We start from the raw sequence: 25,080 nt of genomic DNA, 5'->3' as shown, positions 1-25,080 counted from the left end.
TTAATAATTGGATAAATAATTAGCTCATTCAATAATTTACTCAATAAAGATAATTTGGGCTAATAACGTTCATGCGAGTTTGTTTTGCTTCTTAATTTGAATTTCGTGCCAATGAATCTTTGTTTCTTCTTTATCCAAATTATTCACTTTTTACTAATTTAGAGGTCTCTTGTCTTTAAGATATATGAAAATGAAAAATTTATTCTTTAATCTAATGCAAGAAAATACTTTTCTTAAATCGACTATTTTGTTTATCTAACAAATTTTAGATAATATTATCAGTTTTTTTTGGTATGTTATATGCAATTGCTTATTAACAATACTATTTAATTATATGACTTAATGTTATGATTTTTTTATTCTTTTGCTAGAAACTATGGTTTTGTATTAGTGTATAAAATGAATAAAAAGAGTATTCAGGAACAAAAAGTATTTCAATTTATTAATTTAAAATTCTTCATAATATATATATATATATATATATATGCATAGTGTACGTATTTTTATTCTTTCCACTTACTAAAGTCTAATATATAACTCAAGTAGAGCCTGAAAATTGAAACTAATTTAGATTTTAAATAGAGAAATATGAACATGTACATGTTCCATGACAACCAATAATCAAATTTAAAATAGCACATATATTAAATGCATAAAGATAGCTTGAGCATTACCATAATAAAACTAGAATTAATGGACAACTTCCATAATAAGAGTGAACAGAAGGAAACATAACATTTATAATATAACATGTATGTTCAAGTATACTTACAGAGTAGAGACGACTAGCTAGTTTTCAGTAAGGGCTCTCATTTGGCAGTAAAAAACCAAAATTAGTTTACGCAGAACCAAAACCAAATTTTTTTTTTCTAATTCCATTTGGACTTTGGGATCGGAGAATGTTTGGTAGATATAAAATAAGAAACCCTTTTTTTTTTTTTTAAACAGAAATTGAATTATTTGTCAGTAAAGCACAGAAACTGCAACCATTGTACACATTCATGTAATTTTTTTTTTTTCAAAAAAAAGAAAAAAGAAAGAAAGAAAGAATAAAGGGAAAAAAAAGAAAAAAAAGAGGAGGGACTGTTGGCTACAACAATTAAAACAAGTACGTATTCAGAAGATAAAGAATTCTTTAGACACAAGGAATGAAACAATTTACAAGCATGAATATTAAAAGGGTTGATCAACAATACATACCAACCAATGAAAGTAGTCACGTATGAAAGTATCATTATTTTTTTATATTGGTATAACCAATTAACAAAGCCAGAAAAAAACAGACATTAAATGGATTCAGTCATACATGTCAAAACCATATTATATAAAAAAGAAAAATTTGAAAATTGTTACCGTTGTATGAAATTCAAAAATTTTGAACGATGACTTTCATAGCTGTGTCTTTCTTTGCTGTACTTTTTCATATTTTTTATTTTTAAATCATTTATTTTATTTTATTATTGTTCCTTCTTCAACGGCTCTTTGAGGCCATATCTCAATCCAATCCGTTTCGCAGCCCACTTTTCAGGATCTTTCAAACCCAAATAGCTGACGGGGGCTCAAGATTTTTTTTTTTCTTTTTTTTCTGGGTTTTATTTGTAAGCCCTCAAATAAATTTGATTTATAACCAATTATTTTCAATATTATGTTGTATTTATATAAATATATATACTGCAATGCCAACTATTTGTTGGTAGTAGATGCATTATATTATTGCATCACACTTTTTTTTATTTGAGAGATTTATTGCATCACATTCCTTGAGCCACCAAAAAAGCCATCCTGCGAGTCGTGACAATACATTAGTCTGTCCGCATCCATTTTCATGATTTTTATTTATATAATCGTATATTCTATAATCTATATGCTATATGTACTCCTATTCATCACACAAAAAACAAAAGGTGTCTACTCGTATTTAACTTTTTGATAGATTGAATTTAATTATTTAAATGATTATTAAACTTAGCAGATGGTCCCACTATTAAGTAGATTACAAAAAACTCCTAATCTATAAAAGGAAAATAAAAATTTATATAATAAAAGGTTTTCTTTTTTAGCCAAATGTTGCTAGTTGAATATATATATATATATATATATATATAGATTGCTAGTTCAAATCTTGTGTTTCATTTATTAATACCTCCTCAAATAACAAGTTTCAAAACCCTGGCACAGAAACAAATTTCAGGCAGAGGGAGTTCAGAGATAGAAAGAAAGAGAGAGGAAGAGAAAAAGAATGTACAACAACGAGTTGCAGGGGATTTGCCACTGGTACAAATGTGGATTGCCAAACTAAACCTTCAATGAAAGATGGTCCAAGAAGGTCACATTTTCAAGGATCTTTGTTGTAGTGGGAAAACTCCTGCAACTCCATGTTTTACATTCATGAAAGATGGTCTCCACATCACATTTCCACCGTTCAAGGGATTCTGTTTATAGACTTTATTGTGGATGTGGTATGTTTTGATTTTTTTTCTTCTTATATTTTTAGTAGGAAAAAAAAAAAAGTACTGATTTTTTAATTATATTGAAAATAAAATAGGAAATTATTTTGGTTTTGAAATAGATTGCAAGACATTGTCCTTTACTTGTAACCTCTACAGAGAATATACATGAAGTGTGGGGACATTAACTTTTCTTATAGATCTAATTATGCAACTAGAATACTTAGTTGCAGCAATTGGGAATGTGAAGGTTTATTTGATGATATTAGCAACTTTGCTTCTGTTTTTTGAGTCTTGTAATTTCTCTTTGGGTTCCATGATGAGTTAAGTTAATGAGTTCTGTAAATGGGATTTGAAAGGATAATCTAAGTGAAGGTTATACTTCTTGTTTTGATTTACCCTCTTAAACTAAGAAAAAGTTAAAAAAAGTTATCTTTTTAAAGACTCTATGTATTTGTAATTTTCTTTTTTTGGTCATCAATGAAAATTCTTATTTATCAAAGAAAAGGAGTACTATATTCTTAATACAACTTACAATGAAAATTTAAATTATCCAAGTGATATTATTAATAATTTTCTATGAAGATTTTTGTTAGGTGGTGTATTAATAGTCTAGGCTTTTTTTATGGGTATTTAATTTGGGTGTTATTGATAAATAAATAAAAAAATAAAATTAAGAGTTTACACCTGTGGACAATAGAGACTCTACTCTACCACCTCATTAAGGTTGGACCAAGCTAACACTGTACTTATAGGTTTTTACACATAAGCCTATAGCTATAAGGCTATATGCCTAACCTAAGCCTAGACTAGATTCAGCCTACCCCATTTCATTTTTAGACTGAGTTGGCCTTTCTTTGTCTCCATCGATAATGTTTGGTCTATAATTAGAAAATTTTCCCTATAATAGACAGGCTACCTTTTTATGTTTTTTTGGTAAATGGCTACTCCTTTTTTCTTATTTGGAGACAAGGAGATTGATTGTGTACTCTGTCTCTTTGTCCAACTTTTTATACTTCTTTCACATTTTCTTTTTTTAACTTTTAGCAAAATTGTTCGAATTAACCATAGGAACAAGTTGAATCTCCTTTAGTGGGAAGATTATGATGACGTTTAAACATTAAATTTTTTAATTATATACCCTTATTATTAGGTTCATCTAGCACCGCAAAACCCAGTCGAATAATTAGGGCTTTAATTTCATGTCAAATTATTATCTCTAATAATTTAAGCTGTTATATAGTATTAATAATTATCATGTATTATTTAAAAATATATCTTACAATGTGTGATGTTATTATAATATGATATGCTTTAGGCTTGTAGATAGATCGTTGGAAAGCCCATTGGATCAAACGTGTTTCGACCCAAAAGATTTTGGTTTGGGCACAACCATGGTGGGTGGGTTTTTCTGCCTTTTAGGATGAACCATTTTCTAATAGATAAATAATTGACAAATTCATATTAATTTGGGGCATTCTATAAACTCATTTGTAAATTATTTTTCCAATATATCTACAACTCTAAGTAATTTTAGTCTCACTATTGTTGCTATCTCATAATCATTGAAAAATGTTTTTCTATAAATCATATAAATGATTTTGATCCCCAAAAAGAAAAAAAAAAAATCATGCAAATGGTCTAAAATGACTTCTTGTTCTTAATTTAATTCATTTTCCATTTTTGATGGTCTTAATTAGATTAACATAAAATGACCATTCCATTTGAATTGCAGTTTGACTTTTCATATTGTTCTTTTTACAAGATTCAATCAAATCAAATCTAGTTCTCTAGAAAGAATAAATATATAATACTAATATTACGTTAACAGAATAACATAATTTTTTATTGCAAATAATAATAATAATAATAAAATACATAATGTTAGTGTTGCATTTTTCAAAGTTTCAACCTCTTCCAGGTAAGCAAAATCGTCATTTTTGTTTGTCTCCATGAAACTAGAGAACAAAATATCTGAAATTAAATTTATGGTGTTTTTTGACCTATTAGAACTTAGAAGAGCACGTCAAATAAATATGTGTGACAATGTCAGCCCCTTTATTCGAGGAAAAAAAAAATCGAAATCAAACCTATTTATTAAACCAAATAGAATAATTAAAATACTAACACATTAGTAGGAATTTGATTAATTGGTAAAATAATTAATTGCATTCAACAATTTACCCAATAAAAATATCATGGACTAATAACATTCATGTTTCGTGCCAATGAAGTTTCTTTTTCCCTTTATCTACACTTGAATGTATCTTCTACAAAGTGAAAGCAGATAACTGCTGCACAATCATTCTTATTGAAAAATATTGAATGTAATTCATTTTGTACCCATCAATATACATGAAATTTATACATGTTAAACATACTTAACATATCGGTACTCGAAACTCAAAACGGCCGTACACAGATAATAGTTTCCCATTGATACTTCTATCCGAGTGAAATGGCTTTAACAGTTTAATTGAGATTATTTTCATAAACTTACATTCCAATGAAGCCGCATCAACAAAACATGGTTAAAAAACTAGGCTGACACTCTGTACATATCTCACAAGCCCTATGTATCCTGCCTTCCATTTCGAAAGCACATAGCAACTCCCTATAATTTCCCTGCTCTTCATGACGAGTGATCTTCAATAGCCTACCTTCAATCACTACTTCACATGAACTAAATTTTTGTAGTGTTGCGCGTAAAATGCTGTACATGAAGCACTACCATGGTTCAGAGTCGTTACTAAGAAAGTTCCTAGCAAATGAAGGCTTGCTCCAACCTTCCTCCATTGAAATGAGTTTAAGGCGGATCATCAATTTCTCCACAGCATCTTCCTCCAGACTACTTATTGAATCTACCGATTGGTTTTGCACGGAAGAATTCTGCAATGCTCAAATGAACTTCTTGTTCAGTTAAACTTCTAAAGTCGATTGTAATTTCACAAAGAGATAAGAAACTAACCTTCAGGTCTTGGTACTTCTTTAAGAATTCCAGTGATTCCTCATAAAATCCACATAGGTAGAGAAGAATGCTATAATCTCTTAGTTCCTTCGCATCGGTGTTCAACAGGATAAGACGTTCACAGGCTGTAACAGCAAGGATAATTTCCATTTAAAAATATGTATCAAAGCAAATAAAAAGATAATTTTCCTAAGGTGGACATTCCAATGGAAACTTGTTGGAAGTGCATAAACCACTTGGATGAAAAACAAGAGCAAAACGATTATGGTTTTAATCCATCTCCATTGGCAGTCTAACCAAAAATAGAATAAAAAGAACCAGTTATGTAAATAGGAGATCTAGGCATGTCAATGCGAGTTTGTTAATCACGCTTTTCTATTGTTGATAGAATCTACATAATATATTGGTTTAAATTTAAATTTAAATTTAAATTTAGCATTTATAGTTTCAGCTTCAGTAGCCCCTAGAAACATGTTACCATCAAAAGATAGGGTCCTTAAATGTGGCAATGGTGGAAGTGCTTTAATGCTTACCCAAGTATTATAAGGGGCAAGAACTATCAACTGTTGAATGTAGTTTCAGGCCAAGATTATATGTAGTTAATTTATATGGCAAGTTGCAGAGGAATGGAAGCCTACCCAATAGAGATTATATGTAGTTAATTTATATGGCAAGTTGCAGAGGAATGGAAGCCTACCCAATAGCAGGCTCATGACCGAGGAACACTGATGTCAATGGCTTTGTTGTGCGATTTAAATTCTCTTCCTGAAATGATCGGAATTTTTTTTTTTTTTTTTTTTTTTTTAAATATTTGGGTGTGTTTCTCCATCTGTACTTGGGATAATTGTTGTAAATAGCTAGTGTCAGATGTGGTTTTTGTGCAGGTAGTTTCCTGCTAAACTGACATTTTATTCCTTCTATGTTTTGATATGTGCATATACTGTAATTATGGAAAAAGGAAGATTCTTTAAAAGTTCTGTTGCCATCAAAGTGTGTCATGACACATGCAGATTCTTTCTCTTCCTATTCGCAACAAGAATAAAAAAATAATTGAAGAGTAAATATCATGCATTAAATGAAAGTTGATTAGAAAGGCATTCTAAATTAAAGCATTCAGCAAACAAAATTGTTAGTGTGATTAGCCATTTTAAGACTTCATAATGTCTTAGCTTCATAGTAAAGAGCGGCGCCAGTGTCAGGGTAAAGAAAAAAAAAAAGAAAAAAAAGAAAAGGAAAAATTCATCAAGTGTAATTTTATCCTCTAGATAATAAAAGAAAAAAAAAACAGAAATCAACACATACCAGATAATGCACGCCTCATATCTCCGAAACGTACACTGGTCCAAACACCACGCTGTAGCCTATGTTGAGCAGCCTTAGCAGAAGCAAGCTGAAAGCCACTGCAAAATGTAATGTAGATTAGTAATGTGATACAAGAAAACCTGTTTCCAGGGAGAACAGGGGGGCAATTACCACTGCTGCAAACAATTCATATTATCTATATAAGTTTATATCTAAACTAAGCTCGTATAGGTATTCCATTTCAACAAATTTGAAATACCTGTCTTCATTATCGTTTGATCTATCTATGCAGTTAGCAGCAAGTGCAGCCCGTAAAAATAAACTTCCTGCATTATCATGTTGAAATGGCCAGAAAGCATCCTTCAAATTTCTCAAAATCTGCATAATAGGAAAGTATAAGGACCATATACAAGGTTGATCCACCACTCATTAATGTATCTGATAAAATATTATAGCATCTCTCAAAATGTACCACGGATTTACCAAAGATGACCAGCAAAAATATTAAGAATATTCAACCTTAAGAAAGAATTAAGGAGTAGTGCAGAAACCTCACACATTACATGCAAGAACTAAACAAATCTGCATAGCTCATAGCAGCTACTCTCTACGAGATTAGTTGTAATTTTCCAACTCTCCAATTTTCGGTCAAGAATTTCCAAAATGCTATTGAGCTCTTTGAGGGTCTAGGTTTGATGCCTTTTCCCAATAGTTATTTAGCTCACTTGGAGTGTGGACTGTGATTTATCCCCTGTTTCTTATTTCCTTGAGAACAAACCTGCTATACAGTCTGCAATACAAGCCTAAACGCTAGATATATGTTTACAATCTATTATTCTTCAACACCTGTCAGATTCCCTTTATTTATCACCTAAACATCCAGTAAGCAATTCTTGAGATACAATTCACAGCCCTATACCCTCTAACCTGGATTTCTTCTTTATCTTAGTTTGAAACAAATTTACCTCTTCTTACACCTTCTAAAACAGTAACTAAGAAAGAAACCTGAATACATTTTCATTAGCAAACTAATATGCTAATTCAATAATCTAGGTTGTTACAATCTCACAATTATATTGCAAAAATACTATATACAAAGAAGATATGTATTAGTTTACAGCATGGAAACCAAACAATCGAAATAATTGTGCACCTTAGATCACCATGACTTTAAATACATTAGTACAAAGTCTGAAGGGGAGACTCGTTCACTCTTGCAGTGGCATTATGTAAAAATAGTAACTTCCAAAAACAGGTGGCCACAGAAATAGTATTAAATTTATTGGAGAATTTGGAATTCAGAATATACAACTTCATTGGCATAGAATACAGAAAAAGAAGCAAAAAATAAAAATAAGTCTGAAAAGATAAAAGAAGTCACCTCCACCAAAAATGTTTGAGATGTCATTATGTGTGCATGGTCAGACTCCTTAGCTTTCAGTTTATGATAGCCTCTAGGAAGACTCTGGAGATCACGAGGAACAAAGATCTCAACATCAAAATCCAAGAGGCCCCATAAGCGAAGCATTTTCAGAATTTCTGAGTAGATAAGTGATAGCATTGCAGTAGATCCTGAACGATGGGTCAAAACCTATTTGGACATTAAGATTAGATTATTGGAAACAATTATCACATGATAGCATTATCCTAATATAATAAGTTTGAATAGTGATAGAGGTAAGAGTTCCATACTGAGTGAAGATATAAAGCTCGTGGTTCAGACTGATATCTCATTCTGGTTCTTCGAAAACCCTGAGAGGAAGAAATCATGTCATGAAAAAGCAAAAACAAAAATAAAATTAAAATGTGGGAAAGTAGTGACCAAAATTACCACAAGTATACCTTTATTAATTAATTTTTTCTTACCAATTTCTCAGTAAATGGTATGGATATTCAATTTTTAATTAAATATTTGGTTAATTAATTCTATATATTTGGCATATGATGTTTTCCAATAATTGTTGAAGAAAACAAGTAGTATGCCATTGCTTTTCATGTAGATTCTTTCAAATTGTTAAAATGCAGTGCATTAGCAATATAAACTTCCTTGGCCTCTGTAAAATGTATAACAAAATAAGATATTCTAGCAATCAAATGGAACAATCCAACTATAGAACTAAATATGCCTCATTTAAGTAGAAACGTAACCAATTTCATTCGGAAAGTAAAATGAAAAACTTAATAGGATTACGAATACCTTCTTGTGGTACAAATATGTCTCAAGACTCTCCAAGAAATTCTCAGGAGACAACTTGAATGATGAGCTGTGAGTAGAACAGTACCCCATGGAAAGATCATCCAACCTTTCGATGAAAGCATCCACGGGGAGTGGAACTGATGAATGAGACACCAGAGAATCATCCTCTGCTGCTACATATAGAGCTGTTTTTCCCAAATCAACACACCTATTGATGCTAATGCTGGTTTCCCTCTCTATATCCGACAGTTTCTGAATCTGTGAGCAGAAACCTTCCCTAGCTTCCTATATTCACACAAACACACACACATATATATCATCAGCAACACTTTTACCAAAACAAATCAATCTCATTTCATAATCAGGTCAACCAACAAACTAGAAAATTCCACCAAAGACCCAAAACAGAAAATCCATAAGTGCTTCAGAAGATCAATATAAAGCTAGAAAAAGAAAAATATGTGCATCAAATTCATCTAAAATATGAACTTGGCTGTCCAATTGTAATTTGTAAGCTCTCACATTTGAGAATTATTTTTTTAAAAAAAGCATAAACAAAAAATAAAAACAAATAAAATTTCATTGCCAACTAATAGTAAAAAATATTACATTGACCCCAGAAATATGAAATAAAAAAAAATAAAAAATAAAAAAAGAAGAAGAAAACATGCATAAGAGAAATGAAACAGGAAAGTAGAAGAATTTCATATCAGAAGCATGAAACTACGAACTATTAATTTTTTTAATAAAAAAATAAGAAATTGAAGTAAAGAAGAATAAATAGGGAGCAAGAAGCAGACCCTGGCATGGGAGGTAGGGATTCCGGAAGCATCAAGAGCATTATGGAGAACAAATTTCAGGTCGCCGTCTACATAGCGAGTCCTGGACGAAGAAGATCCACTGCAGCAGAGCACACGATAACAACACAAAGAAGAGGAAGAAGAAGAAGAAGAAGAAGAAGAAGGAAGAGGAGGCAATGATTGGTATCTGGGCAATAAATTGGAAGAAGATGAGGCAGTGAATAGAGAGGAGGACATGGAAGGAATTAACAGAGATGAAGAAGATGACGAAGGAAGAGCAGACCAACTCATGGTGTATAAAACAAAGAGAACAAAGATCGAGAATTTTGAAACGAAAAATCAAAACTTGGAAATGGAAATTGAAGCTGAAGATACTTATAGTGATTATGTCCAAAATATTAAATTAATAATAATAATAATAATAATAATAATAAAATAAAATCTAAAGCCTTTCTACTTTTATTTCATTGTGCACGGGAATTTTGGATTTTGACTTAGGCGGCTGACACCTTTGGATACTCTCGCTACTTGACATTCTTTTTGTCATTTTCCAAATATTTTAATTCTCTTTTCTTCTACAAATTAAAAAAAATTAAAATATCTCATCTCCTTTTGTTTTTTAATGTATAAGATTGCATTTTTTTTTATTACTATTTTTTTTTGGTTTCAAATGTATATGGTTACATTTAACACTTTATGCACACGGTTTTTTTTTTTTTTTTTTTTGAAATTTTATTGGCTGAAAAATAATTTATTATGTAACTTATTGGTGGTGCAGTTCCACAAATTTTGTATTCCAGATGTGAAAAGGCAAATTATATTGACAATTGCTTTTCATTCTTATGCCCTTTTTCATTTGTTTATTTGAGATCATACCATTATGTCTCTGTTTTAAGCTACAAACTTTGCCAGTTTTTATTAAAAAAATTATACCCAGTTTCTTCATTTGTTTTTGAGTCAATATTTCAGCCAAACATGAGTTTTTAATTGACGAGAAAAACAGTCAATATTTCAGCCAAACATGAGTTTTTAATTGACAAGAAAAACAATCATATTAGGCATGTCTAACTCATGAAGAAAATGATGCCGCTCTTCTAATTCTAAGGTCAAACATTCGATTTGATAACGATTTTCAATTGAGAAAATTATATTTCAGCCAAAATGAGTTTTTAATTGACAACAAAAACAGTTATATTGAGCATGTCTAACTCATGAGGAAAATGCTATTCTTCTTTTTTGTTTTTGGCAAATACTATTCTTGTAATTCTATGATCAAACATTGGATTTGATAAAGATTTTCAACAGAGAAAACCACAGTACCACATCATTTGTTTTACAAATTTTGTTAATGCCTTCATATTTTTAAAAGATAATTACAAAAACACTCCCCTCTTGGATCTCATTTTCGCCGCTTGTGAGAATGGTCTCGGTCCCTGTCCTTGTGGCTTTTCTTGTGAGAGTGCTCCCTCTTGTCGTAGTGTTCTTCCCTCTCCACAGGTTTCCTACTGTAAGAACGATCATCCCGGTCCCTAGAAGTCCTTTCGGTGTAGTGTTGCTCTTCCTTCTTCTCGATGGAGGTTCTATGAGAGTGTTCTTCCTGGTCCATGGAGCTAGAGCTCCTCCTCTTCCTACTCCTTTCTTCCCTGTCCACAGAACTGCTTTTACGAGCATGTCTTTCCCTCTCCATGGATCTTCTTCGGCGAGAGCCTTCTTCTCTGTCTACCGAGCTCCTCTCTCTTCTGGGTGGAGAGGGCACCTATAACCATTGGTACAAATACAAAAGCATAATTCTTTGTGATAATCCCTTTTGAAAGTTCATATGGATTTTAACATATCATGACCAAAGGTTCATTGAGTCCATAGGCAGGTTCCTATGTAGCTTAATCTTCAAGAAACTGTTGATATCAAATGAGGTGAAAATAAAATACCTGATATCTAGACATGTATCTTCCTTCTGGTGGAGGTGGAATGCCAAGCCTCTTCAAATCATCGTATGGGATTGGTCGTCTGATTACATAGAAGAGGAAATGGTCAGTAACATCTTACTAATGCACAGTAGAAAAGATTTAACAATTATTGATGTTCATCGACAACAAATAGACACAATAAACAGTGACCTCCTAACTAACAAGAAAATAGGAGGAGGATCCTAAAAGAAAAGGGCCCCATTGTTTCACTTCCTAGCATAGATTTCAGTTGATATTTTTTCCTAGATTCTTGGTACCATCAACTTTACATCTCGTTGTTCATTCTTTCCTTCTGGAACTTGCTTTCTTTTTTGCAGTAAATCATTATGAAAAATTCAAATAACAGACTCAATATTATCTTGACTTCATTTACCAGAGTTATTATTAATCCAACAAAATCGAAACAAAATATGTGGCAGACCAATGAATAAATAAAAATCCAGTGGATAGAAAATTTAATAAATTACTAAATAAAATTGAATTTGTGCATACAGGGGAGCTCTAAATGGTCTTTCTCGCCCTCCGAAACGAAGTTGTCCCGATTCTTTCTTGCCACCAAGGCCTCCTCCTGTCGAAAATAATGAAAATATATCAATTTGAGCAAATCAGTGTCCAAGTCTAAAAGACGAGAATGCTTAACTGACCTAACCTTCTCGGAATCCAGCCTGGCATTAACTGTTGTCTATTATAATCAACTATAATTTCACAATCATCTATAATAGAATGGTGAGCATCCTGCAGACCAGAGAGAATTAAGCTCAGTGTGCAACAACAAATAGCCAAAAGAAGAGTGCAGCCAACTTTTTTTCATATTCTTTAGGCACATGACCAATTGGAAAACATGATCGTATGTTATCTAGGTGCAAATAATTTCTTGAAGATTATCATACTCATTCTCATCAAGTTGCACTTGCACTACCTTGTATGCACGCAACATCTCCCTCTCTGTTTCATATTCAACAAAAGCATAGCCACGAGAGGCACCAGTTACTGAAAGAAAAAGTTTCAAGAAAATTACAACAGGTAAAACTAACATTATAAAGTTCACGGGCCATAACTAAAACAATATAGAATGGTATGTAATTCAAGGAAATCCTCAGTCATTTAGCTCAAAAAAATTAGTTATCTATTGGTTAAATTTACTTTAGAACTTGTCAAGGACATAATTTATAATCACATGCCAAAAATATACAATGACCTTTTCGCCATTACCAATTGGATAACTGACTCATTTCATCAAGAAGAGAGGATATATCTTCTTATTTATAAGCTTTCTTTACAATAAAAATGCTTAAAATTCACAAATACAAAGGTGCCAGAGTAGCCTTGTTGTAGGTAGTCAATACTCTTACAATTATGAAGGTAGAATTATTGACGTTTTGATTCACAATTCAACAGCATTTGAACTAAATAACAGTTTATAATAAGAGAAGAAATACAAATAACTTATGAAGAATATTACCAATGTGCCTAACCAAGCGCAAGTTCTTCACCCGACCATACTTGCTCATAGCCTGTAACCAACAACCAAACATATCATAATTAATATTTAAGAAAGCAAAATGATCAAATTACCAAAGTAAGGAACCAAATGTTACACAGAATCCTCAAAGTTTAATTAAAAAGTAAATTGAACACAAGCATTACAAAACTAGTTGGCCAACCTGAGCAAAGCTTTTCTAATTTTAAAGGTAACAAGTACTTATCTACAAGACTAAAGGCACTGTTTGGTTATTACTTTTAAGCCAGTAGAAGAAGACACAGTTGCCGCAACTTTTCAGTTATCCCCTGGAAATTTGTTTAAAAAGAGCTCTGATGTTCTAGAAAGTGGAATTTCTTTTATTACTCAAGGTTAAAACAAGAATTACCAAAGTTTCAGTAAATTTCAAAGAAATAGCTCCCCATTGAGAATAACATTCTAAACAAGATAGATTCCATTGTTTTTGACTAAGATAGTTAATTCCTTCCCCCCCCGCGAAAACCAGAAATTGTTATAATAGAACTACCCAAATACTCATAGAAGCCATGCGAAACAGGGCATAAGATTTTATGTCGCTCACTCTTCTAAATTCTAACCTACTTTCTCGGCAACCAAACAGGGGGCCAACTGAAAAATGCATTCCATAGATTAATACCAATGAAAATCTCAATTAAGCCTCATAAGCACTATAAAAGATAACTTTTCTTGACTTGCCTTGAACAAATCTATTCAAGGAAAAGAAAGAAGACTTAAAAAGCAACAAAGCAATTGAGTTTCTTTACACAAATTCCCTAGAAAACTCTACACAGGGGCCAGCTTAAAAAATGGAAAAAAAAAAAAAATTACAAACTTTTTTTACTTCTCCAAAATTATTTGATCTTACATGATACCTTAAAACAAAACTGAATATCTAAAGGAGAAAAAAAAAAAAAAAAAAAGGTCATAAATTCTGCACTAATTTTCTTTTGCATAACTTTCTTAGTTTAAAAAAGAAAAGAAAAGAAAAGAAAAGATAGGGAACGAGAAAGATAATACCTTGTGAAGAGTGTATTCAGTTGTGAGGTGGGAAAGCCGACCCACGAAAACGGTGCAATAAGGGTCTCCGATGACCTTGGGATCGCCGAAAGGATCATCTACAAAAAAAAAGAAGGAAAAAAACAGGGAAATTTCAAAGATGGGGTGGGGATGGAAATTATAAATAGCAAGAAATAGAGGGGTTAAAGTGAAAAATTAGGAGAAGAAAGAAGAAGGATGAGAGTTTACAGAGGCCAGCGGAGGAGCAGAGATGGGCACGATAAACGGCATTGTCGTGTGGCAGAATATCGGTGCCGTCTATGCTTCCGGCTTGGATTGGATGGTACGACGATGCGTAGAATACCGAGTTTATGTTGCTCCCACTCATTCCCTGCTCACCTTCTCCTTTACTTTCACACTTTCCGCTCCGCCCAAACTGGACGTGTCTCCGTCTTTCATGCCATTCTTGAAGTTTTAAGAAGGCTTATGCTAAATGTCCAAAATACCCTTTCAAAATATCATTGTTAATTTATTAATAATAATAACAATATTATTATTATTTTATATATATATATATATATATATATATTTTTTTTCTCTGGTTGATATAAATAAAATAATAATAATTATTATTCAACAAAAACTGGCTCAACTAAGAAAATATGAGTAGCGTAATCCATTTCATAAATAGATAAAAACAATGAGCATGTAGCGTTCTTCTAACAAATTTTGGAGATTTAAATTTTCTCTAAATTACGTTTTGCCCTTTTAGCTTTCTCTTATTTTACTTGGTGACAAATAAGGTATTTTAGTTCTTTAAGACTGAAACCCAAAAAATGAAGAAAGCCATGTCTCCCGCTGGTAGGAATGTCATGGGACGAGACGGGATTGGTTTTTGAAATATCGTCTCCGTCTCTGTGGGGAATTTATCATCCTATTTCTGCGGTTTTCTCCATTTCTTTAGATACGGGATCCGGACGGGGATTTTGTGGGGTGAAGATAGGACGGGACGGTTTTTTCCGTTTTTAATTGATATATATTATTTCCAAACAAATTAATTATTATGATTTTACATGAATGATTTTGAAAAATCTAAAGAGTCAATATTGTTTTCCATAATGCAATGAATCTTAGCAAGACCATGTTTAATTATTAACACAATATCATGATGCTGACCCAAAAAAAAAAAAAAAAACAAGTTGACATACTTCGGCCATATTTTTTTTTGTGAATGATGACAAGTGTGTGAGAAAATTAAAATAAACAATTATATATTCTAGGCAGTTTTGCCATAGTGGCCAAATGCATATATATATATATATATATATAATTTTGTCATGGAGATAAAGATTTTATAGCATTAAAGGGGATTAAACAAATATACTTTAATGAATAAATCGGATGCAAAATATAAAATTAAAATATTTTGAAATATTTTGTAAAGATAAAAATAAATAGAAGAAATGAAATAAAGAAGAAATGCTATGATCCAATCACTAAATAAGAAATGTTTTAAAATTATTATTTTGGAAAAAGAAGAAGGAAAAATTGGATTAGAATCATTTGTTATAGGGGCAAAATAAAAAATAAAAAATAAAAAGTACGAAAATGAAATAATTAGAAGAAAGGAAAAATAGAAAATGGAAAGTAATAAAATAGAATTTCAGAAAATCAACAGCTTTCCATCTTGCTAACTCGAGCTGGTCCCCCTTCCTAAATGTCAACCGCCTAGATCCCCAATCCCAATCCGCAAACCTCAAACGCCTCCCCACAAACGTAAAAGTAAAGAACAAGATGTCTGATTTAGAGCAATGGCAGAGAAAGCTCTTACAAGAACAGAAAAACAAGAAAGAAAGAGAGATCCAGTAGCACAAGGAGCTCAACTGTGTTGTTGCAGCAGGTGGCGCGGGCGGTGAGCAGCAAGTGGCGGTGAAGGCTTAAGCAGCAACAGCAGCTGCAAGTGGCGGCAATGTGTCGGGGCAAGAAGAAAATGAAATGGGGGGTTACAAGGGTAAGGTTGTTTTATTAGTAAAAAATTGGGAATGATAAAAAAATAAAAAATAAAAAATAAATACTAAAAAATTAAATAAATATATATATAGCGGGCCGAATTCGGACCGGAATATTTATTATTCCCTGGGCCCGACTCGGCCCAAATCGATTTTTCATCTAAAGCCCCGAACTCGCCCCACCACCCTGATTTTTCGGGGAAAAACCGCCCCTGATGGGGCGGTATACTGCGGTTTTCGGGGTGTGCGGGGTAAATTGCCATCCCTAATCGCTGGTGTTAAAGACATATATGTATATGTATATATACATACATACATATATATGTATATATGTATGTATGCATATAGACCTATGGAACTTGATTTTGTATAGTTATTAGTAACTAACAAAATTTTGCCATGGTAACAACAAAATTTTGCCATGGTAACATTTAATGGTAGCATTTGATGACCTTGAACAAAATTGACTTAGCAGGAAGATGCTTCACAGCCCTCCAGAAACTCAGCAGAGACCGTGGTTTCAAACCATCTATCCACAAGTTAAAACTTTTTATGTAAAACTATGTTCTTTAGTAATCAATACAAATTGAAAGAAGCTGATACATCCTTCATTAGCAGAGAATAATTATCGAGAGAGAGAGAGAGAGAGAGAGAGAGAGAGAAAGAGAGGTGCAAGTTTATTCCATCTTCCTTATATATAACAAAAATATCCAGAGTAGCTGTAGATAAGCGATATTTCTTCTACAGCCTGAGAATTATCTCATTTAAATATCCGTAAAAATGTAGCTCAAGGGTAGATTTGGCAACTCCATTATTACAGGCAATACCAATGCAGCAAAGAGAAATCAATCCATGTCTGAAATATTTGGGCATCAAATACAATGAAACCTAAAACTGACAAAACAAGAAATAAGGTTGAACGAGAAAGGACACTCTTGAGGGTTCTTGGTAGCATAACCTCCAAAGCTCAATCTTGGGGATTGTCTGATCGGAGAGCTGATATAGAAACCAAAAAAATAAATAAAAAAATAAAAAAAATAAAAAAAATCAATAATTCTTCAGAAGCATGCATTCGAGTTCATTTACCAACAGAAAATAAAGTAGCATTAGAAGGCAAGTTTCCGAGTAAAATGCATGCTAGTATTGACCATTGAGAATTTGGGTAGATAATAATGAAAGATACCATGTTATGATAACTATACAGGGATGAGAACATTACTATGTGATTATATATATTGTTGCAAAGTTAGATTCTTTGCAGTCAATTTCTAATGTATCATCCAGCATACTTGTTTCATCTTAACTCACATATCCATGCACTTGTGGAGGCCATGGTTTCAAGAAAAACTTGAGGAGCATAATGCAGTTTAAAATCTTGAATAGACTTGTTTGATAACTCAAATCTCAAAATAGACAAAAAGACATTTCTGACAAGTCATATACATTCCTAGACATACACAAAAAGTTCTACTGTAATAAAAGAGAAATACAATGGATGTGCTCCAACACCAATTTAAATCCATTTATAAAATTATTTTCCGGCAATTTTAACAGGCTCAATATATGTAACGCAGTTAATAAGGTGGAACAATGCAGTGGATCCAAACCATATTGACAAAAGATGCAGACATACGAAATTGTCCTATGAAAATTAAGTTGAACTTGAGAAACCATATTGATGCAATATAAAAGCGGTGTGATTAGCGTAAAGCGAGTAAGAAAACAAAAATTTAAGGGCAACAGATGCTAGATAATATATGTATCTTGTAAGAAACAAATAATTTCTTTGCATTAGCTCCAAAAAAAAAATAAGATTTTCCAGCAATTATCTCTCCTTAAGAAAAAGAAGAAGAAGAAGAAAACAAGAGATGGATGTATCTCGATTGTTAATATCAAGAAGTATACAGAATGTTTATCTCACTGTATAATTTCTAACTGTAGAATGAACAGCCTATGCAAGAAAAAAGATTACAATGAAGTAAAGAAAAAACAATAAAGACAAAGTTGTAATCTTCAATTTTTCATTGAAAAACAAAATCAAGAAAGAAGATGTGTGAAGTAAGCTAGCTCTTTTCAGAAACAAACTCATGGGCAATGCATATTAGTTTCCAGCCATCATTGCAGTTAAGATAACAAGATATTCCAAACTCTCTACAACCATATACATACTTGTACCTATACATTCTACAAGCTCTAAATAGGTCCATGTCCATGGTTTCATCCATATAGATTTTGCAATTTACAATTAAAAAAAAAGAAAAAAAGAAAAAAAAAAGGAGGGGATAAGCTAAAATTGCCTTTAAGACTTTAAGCTTGTAAACCATACCAAAAAAACAAAAAAAAGAAAAAAAAAAGAAAAGCGTCTTGCACTAAATACATTATATACACTTTATGACCCATCCGCTAAATTACCTTGGTCTTCCATAGTCAATAAGGAACAAACAATTAAATTAACATTTTCCAATAAAAGCACCATTTTTTTCATCTATTGTCAGTTTAATCCACAAAAAAATCCTGATCTTTTTACCATCTGTCATTAAACTTTAGCTAAAGCAATGAAGACCCATGAGTTAAGTTTAACCGAGTTGGCTATCTAAACCGTAATTTCACCATAGACCCACATGGATTCACGAAACCAATAGCCTCTACACATATTGTGTATATATATAGATAGCCATTGTTGAGAACTTCAAAAATTGGTCAAAAAGCTTAATCTAAATATATATATATATATATTAAAGATTACCCACAGTTTTGGGAGGAAAAAAAAAAAAGATTCCCAATTTCACATTTTCAACAACAAGAACATAATCGAAGATCAAGAAGAAACCTTTTTGTGGCTAAAAAAGAAAAAAAAAAAAAAGAAAAAAAAGGAAGATCGAGAAGGGGATAAAAAAGGAGAAGAGGGACTGACTGGGTTTCTGGGGTTTGCCTTCGGCCCACTTGGAGACGGAGAAGTGGACCTTCTCGCGGGCGATAGCTTCGGACCTGTGGGGCTCCTTCAGACAGTTCCTCACCAGATTGGCGCAGATGTTGGAGTACGTTATGTATGTCATCCCTGCTGCTCTCCAAAACGGCACCGCTGCGTTCGACGACATCTTTCTTCTTCTTCTTCTGCGTGTGTGTGTGTGTGTGTGTCTCTCTCTCTCTCTTTCTCTGTCTCTGTCTCTGTGTGCCTGTGTCTTTGTTCCGAGCAAATCAAAGACCTAGCCAACTAGAAGAAAGGATGAAATGAATTTTGCGGTATTTACATAAATTATTTTTGGTTCTGGGCTGGGCCTTTTCAAGTTGGGTTTTGCGTCTTGGAACGCACCTTCACTAACGTTACAAACGTCTTAATCAAAACGGCCCGTTTTGAGACACCCATTTAACAGAAAAAAAGTAAAAAAAAGGAAGAAAAACACTGTTGCGTCTCTCTCTTCCTCTTTCCCGTCTTCCTTCCTAAAATCTTTAAAATTTAACTGCAGAAAGCTTAAGCCCACCAGCTCGCCACCACTTTTCCTTCTCTGCCGTGTCTTCGATTTTTCCTCCATAGATTGCAGACAAGGTATGTCCCCTGTTCCCTTTACTCATTGGTTTTTTTGCCTTTATTATTTTTTTTTTGGTTATTTTCGAAAATCTTGTCTTAAAAAAAAACACTTTTTTTTTTGCTTCCGGATTATCAGCTGCTCTTGAGTTCCATGCCTTCTCGTAGGTTGAACACATCAAAGCTTATAGAAAAATAGTGGCAAGCTATTATTTTTAACTTGGTTAAAAGGAGATTAATAACGTCTAATGTGTGTGTTCTAATCCATAACTATAAATTTTTGTAGCTCCCAATATGCTAGCTAGCGGATAGTTTAAGAGCTTCGACGTGAAAAATTTAGTCTTGCACATATATGAAAAATTTTTGAGCACGATGCTTCTCATATAATCCCATAAGTTGAGATTTAAGAGCTTCTACATCATTAGCTGGTACTTTATGGATTTGGAAACAAGACTAGTGTTCGTTAACTAGGAGAAAAAGAATGTTAATCATTATACTAATATGTACAAATAATCTATCCGGTAGCCATTATGAACTATAAAACCAAAGGTGTATATATATATATATATATATAATTTTTTTTTTATTATTATTTTTTTATTCCATTTATTGACACTCTGGTTTGTGATTGTCATTTGCCTTTATTTTTTTTTAGCGGGTTGATTTATTTATTTATTGTTATTATAATTTTAAATTGACTTAAGGGATTTGAGGAGAAACGGCTGGATAGCTGCTCCAAAAGCTTGCTTGTCGTCTCTCTCAAGCTCGAACTCAGCAAGAGTGAGTCTTCCAGAGTAAATGGCAACATGCCCATACTCTAATCGTCACTTTAACTCTACAATCAATCAAAGCTCTGAAACCCCACCCTAAACCCCAAAATCTCCAATGTCTGACCCACAGGTATGGAGGTGCAACACTTGCGGCAATTTGGGCCTTGCTGACGGCTCTAATGGCTTCTTCTATTGCCTCCAATGTGGCTCTCAGGCTGAGGACATTGTTGATACCGGCGTTGCCGATGAGGACTTCGTCGACGCCGGCGGCGAAACAGGCGGTGCACTCTACATAGCTAGTCACCGGCGCCAACGTAACCACTCCGTCATCAAAGCTGAGTCCATCTCCCAGTCCGATTTCCTCCTCAATTCTACTTGCCAGTCCGAGTTCTGGGCCTCCCTAAACCTAAACGATGAGACTCCCAAGCATGATAGGGTTAAGACAGGGGAGTACGATTATGTTATGGGACCCTTCAGCGCTGGTGTAGGACCCACGGAGCCGGAGGATTTTGGTTGGGTCGGGAAGAGCGTTCCGAGCTTTGAGGATTACTATAATGAGACAAGGATTAGGTATGTTATGGGGTTGCAGCTAATGATAGAGTCTCAATGTGAGGCTTTGGTTAGGGAGTTTAAGGTTAGCCCATTGATTTGTGGGTTCGCAGGGACCATATGGTTGCGGTTTGTAGCAGGGACTCGAGTCTTTGATGATGCTTGGGTTGAGGAGACTATTCACGAATCTGAGACTCAGGCACATGGTTTGTCTAAGAACTACTCACTCCTTATGCCAATGTTTCAATGAGGACATTTCTATAATTTTGTTACCATTAGTTCCTATTTATGTCCTTTGTCTCTATGTCGTTTTTTTTTTTTTTTTTTTTTTGGACCTTCTAGAACAAATTGATTTAATTTCATTTATTTCCCCGCGATTTTGGTGACTTTTTTATGTCTACAGTGATGTATGCTTTATGCAAGAGGCATATTGTGTTTGTTGCCTTCTCTGTCATCATACCAAATAGTGGCTTTTCTTCTATGGTATCTTAGTCTTGAATTTCATTTGTTTCAGGAGAATCACCAACCGATTTTAAGCCACGATCTAAATATAAGGCAGAACCACAAAATATTTATGGTCAACGAGCAGTAATGATATGGTTTAGATCACTGAGAAAGAGAATACCGTTAACTTGCTCTTTAGCTGTTTCTTTTCTGGCTTGTCATCTTGTGAGGGAAGCAATTTTGCCAACAGACCTTGTAAAGTGGTCACTAGAAGGGAAGCTTCCATATTTTGCTGCTTTTGTTGAAATTGAAAATGTCATTGGAAGGCCTTCAAGAGCCTGTCCTATAAGTTCAAGTACAATGTTTAGGCCTCGTGAATCTGTTTCAGCACAGAAGTTAGAATCATTGGCAGCATCAGTTGCTGAGTCCATTTGCTTGGATTTACCTCCTGTAAACTTCTATGCCATTGCTTCATGCTATCTCCAGAGATTATCTCTTCCTGTGGAAAAAATTCTCCCTCATGCATGTCGCGTATATGAGTGGTCTATGCCTCCAGATTTATGGTTATCAACAAGCGAACTGAGGCTTCCTACTCGTGTTTGTGTAATGTCAATACTAATTGTAGCTATACGAATTCTATATAATATTCATGGTTATGGAGATTGGGAAAGAAGATTATCTAACGATGGTGCAGCACCATCCACATCTTACTGGAATGGAGAATCAGATCCCAGTTGCAATCCGAAAATGAGAGATGATTTTATGAATGGTTCTGGTTCTCCTCCTGACATTGTAGATGATTCAGGTACAAACCCTGTTGAAAACACATCACATGCTCAGCAATCTGAATTGGATGCTGCAGAGCTTTTGTACAACCTTGAAGCTAGATATAATGAGATTGCTGAAACCTATGGTAATTTTTTTAGCATTTCCATACTAAGAATGACATAGCAATTTTGTTTGTTTCTTGATTGTGTTGTTCACATGGTCCACATGCTTTCATCTTCCCTGCTACCTTCTTAGCTAGTTATTATAAAATGTTCATTTTCATGTTATGTTATTATTATTTTTTAAATTATTTTTCTGAGTCATTTTCGTGTTATGTTAACAGAATACTCTAAAGACTTACCAACATATCTCCTGTACTGTAAGGATGTGGTCTTTTCTGGTCTAGAACCATCTTTTGAGGATCGTGAAGAAGAAAAGATGATAGAACAGTTGTGGAACTATTATCAGAATAACAAAGTAAGTTTGAATTCAATTATTGTTCTTAATGTTGTGATCATGTAATTCATGTTGATACCTTGGAATTACTATAGTTTCTGAGTCTGCTAAATAGCAGTGCATTCTAAGTCTTAAATAGTGTTACATTCTTTTGTCAACTTTTTTGTTTTCATTGATATTGTTCTCAAATATTTTGCATCCCGAAAGGTAATTTGAAAATGTTGTAATCAAGACAGATGCGACTGAAGTGAATATGGGGAAAATGGGAGCTAGAGTTATGGATTTTGCTTTGCTTTATCCAATGGATATGTTGTTTAATTCACATGGTGGGAAGTTTAGGATAAAAAAAAAATTAGAAACAGGACTATGCATTCTCGTGTTATTATGTATCATATATGTGATTTTTCCCGTAATACAAAATAGTAAAATAAATCAATCTGTCTAGAGCTAATAATCACAACATGCTACAAAAGTGAAAGAACTCATTTCGTCTTCTTCACAAGTTTAGTAATTACTTGTGCTATTCTTGCCGTACTATGGATTCTCATGCTTCCTTATGATTGGGTATTTCTCTCACTGAAATCTGTCACTCTTTTGTGGAGTTTTTCTGTCTTTTTTTATGATGCTTTACATGAATTTGTTCCTGGTTAGAAACGATATTTGCTTTAAGATAAACATCACTCATTTTATAGTCTTATCATATTCAGGATTCTGAAACAGCAAGTGAAAGAGAAATGCTTTATGGTAGTGGAGCTGTTAACCAAAAGAGACCAAGGACTGATGAAGGATGTACCAGCCGTCTTCCAAAAGAAAAAAAGAAAATTAGGGATGGAGATGTTAGTGGCTTGTCCTCTAATGATGATGATTCTTACCATAGAGGGAACCAACAATGGAGCCAAAATGGTGATCATTCTTTTGATAGTTTGCAGCGTGGTCGAAACGCTGACTCTAATGACCAAATTTCAGCTGAGACTCTCATGGATGAAACTACAGAGACAACCAAAAATGAAGCAATTAGACGAATTAAATTAGACATGGAGGAGAATAATTTCTGTTATATTCCACCAAGGGTCAACATCAAAAGATTTGATTACCTCTTCTATGTGAGAAAGAAGGATGAGGGTGCCTTTACTTATGCTGCCCATGCTGATTACTACATATTGCTTCGAGCATGCGCAAAAACTGCTCAAGTTGAAATCCGATGTATGCACATTGGGGTATTGAATCTTGAGAGGAGGCTGGCTTGGTTGGAACAAAGGATCAACCACTGCTTGCATTTGACCCCTCCAATTGTCTCATGTGAGTTGTGTAGTGGCATGGGCCAGGGAAATGCTACAGATGAATATGGTTTGGGAATTTCAAATTTGAATACATAGTTCTTTTTAAAATGATTCTACAATCTTAATTCTTATTCCTATTATTCTAACAAGGCTAGAAATTAATCATTACAAGACAATTTAAATAAAACCGTCATGTTCATTTCCTTGAATTAAATTGAAGCCTAAGTGGCAATATCGTAGGGGGGAAAAAACCATAGTTGTGTCTTGCTGTTTAATCTTGGTAAGATGGTTCTAATTGCACCTAAAATTTTCACTCTCCATCTACAAAATTTTATTGTGGGTCAAGTTTTTAAAATGTTCAAGTCCACCGCTGTTAATAAAAGTATTGCTGAAATTAGAATTAAACCCAAACCATTTGCACTTATAATTAAACCATGGCTCCGACTTCCTAACGTGCAATACAGCCAAAAATATATATGTAACATATATATAGATATAGATATAAAATATACAGAAATTTGGACCCAATACGTGGGATGAGTACTTTGGTTGGATTGGACAAATTGGTGAAGTTGTTATCTAGAATGGTTTTAAAAAGAATATTGTTGATTTGTGTATATGTTTAAAGATAGTGGAAGCAATTTAATATTTATAGTACTACATGATGAAGATATATTGTTGGTTTCCATTGGTAATGACCTATTAATTAAGATAAAAAATTATTATTATGTAATTATTTTGATATGGAAAATCATAAAAATGTTTCGTTAGTATTTGAAACAAAAGTTCTTCGAGACAAAGCTAATTAGGTATTATAGTTATTTTAATTAAAAAACTATGTTAATTAAATTGTGTTTGTCCAACATTAATTTATAAAATAGTTTTTATTATTTTAATGATACATTAAAGGCGTAAGCAAAACAAACGTGTTTTGATGAATTAATTCATAAAATAATTCATAAACTATTTTATCAATTATGTTTCATTAATTAAACGTCTTAAAATGCACCGTTTTGATTAAGGCGTTTGTAATATCCATGAAGGTGCGTTCCAAGACATGCGGACTGACTCTCTCTCTCTCTCTCTCTCTCTCTCTCTCTCTC

The 25,080-nt window shown here is 33.2% G+C and overlaps 4 protein-coding genes across 4 annotated transcripts; 1 reads left to right on the top strand and 3 right to left on the bottom strand.

Moving 5' to 3' along the window:
• Positions 1-4,715: 4,715 nt before the first annotated feature.
• LOC107412908 (uncharacterized) lies at positions 4,716-10,157 on the bottom strand. The gene is made up of 8 exons (XM_016020738.4): positions 9,715-10,157; positions 8,915-9,199; positions 8,410-8,469; positions 8,099-8,308; positions 6,977-7,095; positions 6,718-6,815; positions 5,416-5,540; positions 4,716-5,336 (listed from the first exon to the last, which is right to left on the bottom strand). The coding sequence occupies exons 1-8, from the start codon at positions 10,003-10,005 to the stop codon at positions 5,175-5,177; spliced, it is 1,350 nt and encodes a 449-aa protein (XP_015876224.3). The 5' UTR covers positions 10,006-10,157; the 3' UTR covers positions 4,716-5,174.
• An 812-nt stretch (positions 10,158-10,969) lies between these two features.
• On the bottom strand, positions 10,970-14,636 carry LOC107412914 (U11/U12 small nuclear ribonucleoprotein 35 kDa protein). Its single transcript, XM_016020744.4, has 8 exons — positions 14,425-14,636; positions 14,197-14,294; positions 13,144-13,195; positions 12,601-12,671; positions 12,326-12,416; positions 12,174-12,249; positions 11,643-11,721; positions 10,970-11,470 (listed from the first exon to the last, which is right to left on the bottom strand). The coding sequence occupies exons 1-8, from the start codon at positions 14,561-14,563 to the stop codon at positions 11,114-11,116; spliced, it is 963 nt and encodes a 320-aa protein (XP_015876230.2). The 5' UTR covers positions 14,564-14,636; the 3' UTR covers positions 10,970-11,113.
• Positions 14,637-16,840: 2,204 nt separating this feature from the next.
• LOC107412919 (ATP synthase subunit epsilon, mitochondrial) lies at positions 16,841-19,413 on the bottom strand. The gene is made up of 2 exons (XM_016020749.4): positions 19,099-19,413; positions 16,841-17,180 (listed from the first exon to the last, which is right to left on the bottom strand). Exons 1-2 carry the CDS (start codon positions 19,280-19,282, stop codon positions 17,152-17,154), a joined length of 213 nt encoding a protein of 70 aa, XP_015876235.1. The 5' UTR covers positions 19,283-19,413; the 3' UTR covers positions 16,841-17,151.
• Positions 19,414-19,554: 141 nt separating this feature from the next.
• LOC107412904 (TATA box-binding protein-associated factor RNA polymerase I subunit B) lies at positions 19,555-24,088 on the top strand. Its single transcript, XM_060819653.1, has 5 exons — positions 19,555-19,731; positions 20,415-21,235; positions 21,544-22,386; positions 22,585-22,718; positions 23,405-24,088. Exons 2-5 carry the CDS (start codon positions 20,596-20,598, stop codon positions 24,071-24,073), a joined length of 2,286 nt encoding a protein of 761 aa, XP_060675636.1. The 5' UTR covers positions 19,555-19,731; positions 20,415-20,595; the 3' UTR covers positions 24,074-24,088.
• Positions 24,089-25,080: the final 992 nt, after the last annotated feature.

The sequence above is a fragment of the Ziziphus jujuba genome, chromosome 8 (genome assembly GCF_031755915.1).
Source record: "Ziziphus jujuba cultivar Dongzao chromosome 8, ASM3175591v1".
NCBI lineage: Eukaryota > Viridiplantae > Streptophyta > Magnoliopsida > Rosales > Rhamnaceae > Ziziphus > Ziziphus jujuba.
The sequence above is the reverse complement of the archived record's forward strand: the minus strand, read 5'-3'. Positions and strand labels throughout refer to the sequence as shown.